This window comes from Selaginella moellendorffii, unplaced genomic scaffold, assembly GCF_000143415.4.
Source record: "Selaginella moellendorffii unplaced genomic scaffold, v1.0 SELMOscaffold_46, whole genome shotgun sequence".
NCBI classification, from domain to species: Eukaryota; Viridiplantae; Streptophyta; class Lycopodiopsida; order Selaginellales; family Selaginellaceae; genus Selaginella; species Selaginella moellendorffii.
The window spans coordinates 1,439,692-1,445,491 of record NW_003314307.1 but is presented as its reverse complement, the minus strand read 5'-3'; the positions used below and the strand labels follow the sequence as shown (position 1 = coordinate 1,445,491).

The following is a 5,800-nucleotide window of genomic DNA, read 5'->3' as shown; positions in this document are numbered from 1 at the left end:
CTTTTGGGGCTTAGGGATTTGTGTTTCATCCTTCCATGGCAACATCCCTAATATGGTAGGACTTCCACATAAGAAATGAATACTAATTTAGAAAATGCCAACAGCTATAATATATGTCAAGAGTTTCATCACACACCCAACAATAGACATCTCAGCTACAACCTTATCTTTGCCCTTGTTCTTGAACATGAGCAGTAATAACAACAACCTCCATTAAAACAAAACCATCTCCCATAAGAAATGGAGCTGAAGAACATGCAATAAGAAGTGAAAGAAGCAATATTTTATAACATTGTACCACTTTGTCAAGTGTTTGATGTCACAAATATGACTTTGGGTATCAAAAGATATTTGTCTATTCGTCTTTGTAGACACTCTCTCTTACTGCCATGATGGTAGGAGAGAGTGTTACTACATTGTTCCAGTTATTTGGTACCAAGTTGAAGTTTAGTACAACTTATCATCCTCAAACTGATAAGCAAACCAAATGTGTGAATGCTCAAGTTGAGGATTATCTATGGTACTATGTCGCACCGGACCAATGCAACTGGGTTGAGCATTTGGACATGGCAGAAGTCTGTTATAATAACACCATATCTATGTTCCAAGAGCATCACATTGATTTCCTCAGCTAGCCTGCAACTATAAAGTAGATATTATACCAGGTGTACATAGCAAAAGAAAAACTTATACGTAGATAGGGTGGACAGGCCAAAGGTAATAAAATGAGTTGCATCGCCACCGCCTCTAGTCTGAATGCTTCAGATGAGTTCCCTTCCCCTTAAGTGTGCATTTGATCGGCTGAATCATGGCATGCACATGGAATTTTTTATAGTATGCCACGGGGTTTGATTTGTAAACATGGCGGCGACAATGGATCTTCTACTGCTTCTTTGAAAGGCACTCGCTATTGTTGAATCAACTGCAGCTTCTGATTCATCCGGAATCACAAGAGAAAGGCTCAATCACTTGAAAATGCACTTCAAATTCTACAAGAGAAGCACCTCTCATATTCTTCATAATTTTCTTAACTTGATAACGATGCATCTATGAAATTAAGATTCATTTATGCTACCAAAATGTGACCAGTAATGGCTGCAACAAGCTTGTCAAGTGTAAACTGACACTATAATTGGATCTTGCTTATACTGCAACTTTGAGACTAGCAGCCCTGGAGATTAACTAGGTGTCATTGAAATTGTAAAAAAGTTAAAAGAAGAAATGCACAGTTGCATGCCTTCTAATCTTCTTTGTTCTCTAGCTACATATCTTCTTAGATACACACATAGTTGTCGTGAAGGAAGTGTTGATATAACATTGAAATTATAAAAAAGTGAAAAAAGAAAAGGAAAAATGTAAGCAATTTATTTTCTTTTTCTTTTTGCTCGAGTCTACCATTATTGTCCATTTCCGTGGTTGAAGTAGAAATTATTAAGTTGTCATGGTTTTTCTATGTATTAATGCTTTCTTACCTCAAAAGTATGTCCTTATTGTACTCTATTTCTAGTACATTGAATTGTTTGATATATTTTATACTTCTTTTGGAACAAAGATTGTAGTTAGTGGTAAGCTTTTAACATTGTCTATGATGACAAGACAAAGAATTGTCGAACTGTGGCATTGCTGTGTGCTCAATTTAGGGTAAACCAAAATGGCACCCTAATCCATTATGACGCTAGAAGCTATTGCCAATTGTAAGTGCAACGCATAAAATAGTTATGCTGTGGTTTTGATATATAATCAATATTTTGCTTTGAGCCTCAAGTGAGATTAAGTTTCCTCTTCCAGAAGTTGTTTATCATGCTCCAAATTCTTAGACTTGTCAACAACTTGGTGATATTTTTCATTATTTCAAAGTCATAAAATTGTGACATAATAATTCATCAACCAGCCAGATTCTTATTATGTAGCAAAAAGTACAATTGAAGTTTTACAAGGCAAGGTTTGGTTGCTGCGAACCTTGGTGCCACAAATCAGTTGCCATAGGATTTACAAAAGAATGAAGAAAACTTCAAATTTTTATTTTTAAATCACATTTTGTGTTTACTCACTCACTTTTAAGTTGAGCAAGCTCAAACCCATCTCTTCATAAATAAATTCTATCTCATTACAAAATATAATGCTTTCTTCTAGTTCCTTTGTTGGTAGTGAGCAATCCATCCATGATAATTAGTAGATCAAAGCAATCATAAACTCATTTCTTTCTGCCTATATATTATCAAAGCAATTATTCCTGTTGTCTATCTAGTTTACAATTTATTAATCCAAATGATCAAATGCATGTTTATAATTTATAAACACAACAACTATTAAGACTTTTAAAATATTCCTTCACAGAAAAATAAAATATAATAAGTATTTAATTTTTATAAATTATAAAATTATTATAAATAAAAAATAAAAAAATTAATCTAAATAAATAACAATCGTTAGATGGTAAAATATCCCAAAATTCAAGAATATTTTAGGTATATCCACTACCACCACAGGTTTGCTTAAGCAAACCAATTATTCATATTATAGCTTTTTTAAATGAGATTCTTTTCTTAAGCACAAAGAATCGTGTTGTTTTTTGTACGTTTGTTATTTTATACGAATTGCCGCCCTCGGCAGCTCCACAGCGGAGCACAGCGCTAGCAGTAGGGTTTGCATCGCCGCCAATGGATCCCCTCGCCTCGATCGGCCTTCCCAGGGTGAGTGGGTATGGAGTGAGAATGCTCCTCCACACAACTTCCCTATAGTCCAGGTGGTGAGCGCGGGAAAGAAATACTTCGGATATTTCGGGAATGGAGGCGAATCGTGGCACTGCGCACGCCCGAATTTCTGGCGTGCTACGGGGTTTGATAGCTGGCTGCGAACATGGCGGCGACAGCGGCTCTTCTACTGCTTCTTCTGGCAGGGACTCGCTATCCTCGCATCAGCTGCAGCTTCTAGTGTATCTCAAGTCCGTAGCGCCAGTGCTGGCTGAGGGGGATTCATCTGCGATCGCAGGAGAAAGGGCTGGATCTCTTGAAAATGCGCTTCAAGGAGCTAAGGTCTTGTTGGACATGTCGGGAAGCAAGATATACAAGGTAAGCTTACTAGTGAAAGCCTTGAAAAGTTAGCTTAGTACCGAGATTTCCTTCCAGGTATGGCGTTGCCAGCTCTTGACTACAAGATTTAAGGATGTGACGCTGCAAATCGAGCACGCCTTGAAGAATTTTCCTCACAAGGCAAGCACCTCTCACATTCTTTACAGATGGTAACACTCCTTAACGAAACGACAGTCTTGCAGGCTGGTGGAAATAGTAGCTACTTTGTAGACGTGTCCGATGGCAGGCTAGCCGAGGAAATCGACACAATGCTCTTGCAACATAGACATGGGAAAGCCGCTGGGAGAAACAAGCTCCAGAGCATTGCAAGCAAGGTGGGCATCAGATGCAACAATAGCCTAGGGAAGGAACTGGAAGCTTTGCAGAGAGAGGGGGAGAATGCTGCCTCGGAGGACCAAAAGGCCGAGATACAGGACGTCTTGTTGCTCTTCACTCAACTGCTGAGCGAAATAGACGACGATGACAAGGCTTGGGGTGTGCCTATCCCAGCAAATTTCAGGTGTCCCCTTTCTTTGGAGCTGATGGTGGATCCGGTGATTGTGGCCTCGGGGCAGACATACGAGAGAGCTTATATCCAGAGGTGGCTGGAGCAGGGAAACTTTTCGTGTCCAAAGACACGCCAACCTTTGCCGCATGACAACTTGATACCAAACTATACGGTCAAGGCGCTCATCACAAGCTGGTGTGAAGCAAACAACGTTGCTCCAACTACTCCTGAGGCTGCTGCTCTTGAGAAAAATGTGGGCTGTGCAAGGAACGCGGCCAGTGGCCGCTACTACAGGCAAACCAAGTCCCTGGGGCGAGCTTCTCGCTTTCATTCCTTACTGGAGCTCGACAGACGGCATAACAGCTTTCAGGACAGGGTGACAAGAAGTGGTAAGACGTCGCAGGCTTTCGAGCAACTCATTACGAACTTGGTGACTGATTTGAGCTCTCCGTTTGCTGGAGCTCGCAAGTACGCGGCGGCAGAGCTACGCCTGCTGGCTAAAGACGACATACAGAGCAGGATATTGGTTGTCGAGGCCGGTGCCGTGAGGCCTCTGATCGCGTTATTAGACGATGGTGACGAGCAAACCCAGGAAATCGCCGTGACAGCTCTCTTGAACCTCTCCATCAACGACAACAACAAGGCGGAGATCTCCCGGGCGGGTGCCATCGATCCACTGGTGAGGGTGTTGAAAGCGGGAAGCAGCGCAGCAGTGGAGAACGCTGCCGCTACGCTCTTCAACCTTTCCGTGGTGGACAACAACAAGGAAGTGATTGGTGCCGCGGGTGCGATATCTCCTCTGGTGGAACTGCTGGCAAGCGGCAGCCCCGGTGGCAAGAAGGACGCAGCAACGGCGCTCTTCAACCTCTCAACCTCTCACGACAACAAGCCGAGGATGGTCAGAGCTGGAGCTATCAGGCCGCTGGTGGAGCTGGCCTCGCAAGCTGCGACGGGCATGGTGGACAAAGCGGTTGCCATACTGGCGAATCTGTCAACTGTGCCAGAAGGGAGAGTGTCCATCGCCGAGGAAGGAGGCATCATCGCGCTGGTCCAGGTGGTGGAGACGGGCTCCCTGCGAGGACAAGAGAATGCCGCGGCTGCTCTGCTCCATCTCTGCATCAACAGTAGCAAGCACCGAGCAATGGTGTTGCAGGAAGGCGCGGTGCCACCGTTGCATGCGTTATCTCTCGCGGGCACACCACGAGGCAAAGATAAGGTACTTCATCTTTCTTTCTACGCTCACAGAGGGATTTTTTGATACGGAAATGTGTCTAGGCACTGGCGCTACTTCGTCACTTTCGAGAGCAACGAGTTGGAAAGCAACATGAGTACTGATGTTCGCTTTGTGCCGCCATAGAAGTGAGCTTTGAATCACAACAAGTGCCCGACTTTGCTATGGTATTCTGATCGTTTACGCTGGAGAAGCCAGAGGTCAGCTTGAGCTACTGTTTTGTCAACGAAGCTTTTGGGATTTAAACCAGGTAGTAACATCGTCAAAGAAGGAGATACGGTTGTTATAGCATCAAGTGATGTCACAGATCTTCTTCTTGCCGCTGCCTAAAGCTGAGAACCCGGTTCCAGGCGAGCTTCCATGGCTCGTTGCCAGTCTGTCTTGCATGGATGAGGAAGCCAAGGCCAACGATCACCAGAATGGATGCAATCACCGTCCTGCGAAGCGATTTCCATCTGCACAGCTTGCCCGCCGTGTGTGGGCAGTCGACGTAAAGCCTCAATACCTGCGAGAGGCGAGTGAAAGAAAGCGAGTGTGTTTATCTTTGAAAACTCGAGCTATACTGTACCTTCATTCCGTAAGCTTTTGCGGAGGCCACGGCCAGCGCCAAGTCGTTGTCGCTGGACAAAAGTATCAAGTCGCCCTCATCGTCTTTGTACTGCCCATGTCAACCTGGATATATCAAATCAATGGACTCGACGCTACCACCGGATTTACCAAGAGTTGGAGGCTGTCGTCCTCGCAGCCAATCCGGACCGAAACTGTTGCAAGGACCTCTTCAAGGCTTTGTGTCCCTGCGTGACACTGATAGTGACGATGATGACGCGGATAGACCAAGGTACCGCAAGTGAAGCGATGGACACAGCCTTTCGGGTCTTCTACCTTGAAGGAGAAGAAATTTGCGAGCCACAGGGACGGGTAGACAGTTTTCACGGCAATCAACTCGGATGTCAAGTTTGCAGAGACGTCGCTGCAACCATATAACGATTA

General features: G+C 44.2%; 1 protein-coding gene across 1 annotated transcript; it reads left to right on the top strand.

Moving 5' to 3' along the window:
- The first annotated feature begins 2,786 nt into the window (after window positions 1-2,786).
- On the top strand, window positions 2,787-4,943 carry LOC9657290 (U-box domain-containing protein 4). Its single transcript, XM_002980919.2, has 3 exons — window positions 2,787-3,071; window positions 3,275-4,795; window positions 4,855-4,943. The coding sequence occupies exons 1-3, from the start codon at window positions 2,787-2,789 to the stop codon at window positions 4,912-4,914; spliced, it is 1,866 nt and encodes a 621-aa protein (XP_002980965.2). The 3' UTR covers window positions 4,915-4,943.
- The last annotated feature ends 857 nt before the right edge of the window (window positions 4,944-5,800 follow it).

What these genes read in the sequence shown, in the direction of transcription:
- LOC9657290 (XM_002980919.2), top strand. Translation starts at nt 2,787, where the DNA reads ATGGAGGCGAATCGTGGCACTGCGCACGCCCGAATTTCTGGCGTGCTA. An exon ending in CGGGAAGCAAGATATACAAG is followed by an intron (nt 3,072 to 3,274) that starts GTAAGCTTACTA and finishes ACAGTCTTGCAG; the next exon opens with GCTGGTGGAAATAGTAGCTA. An exon ending in CACCACGAGGCAAAGATAAG is followed by an intron (nt 4,796 to 4,854) that starts GTACTTCATCTT and finishes AAATGTGTCTAG; the next exon opens with GCACTGGCGCTACTTCGTCA.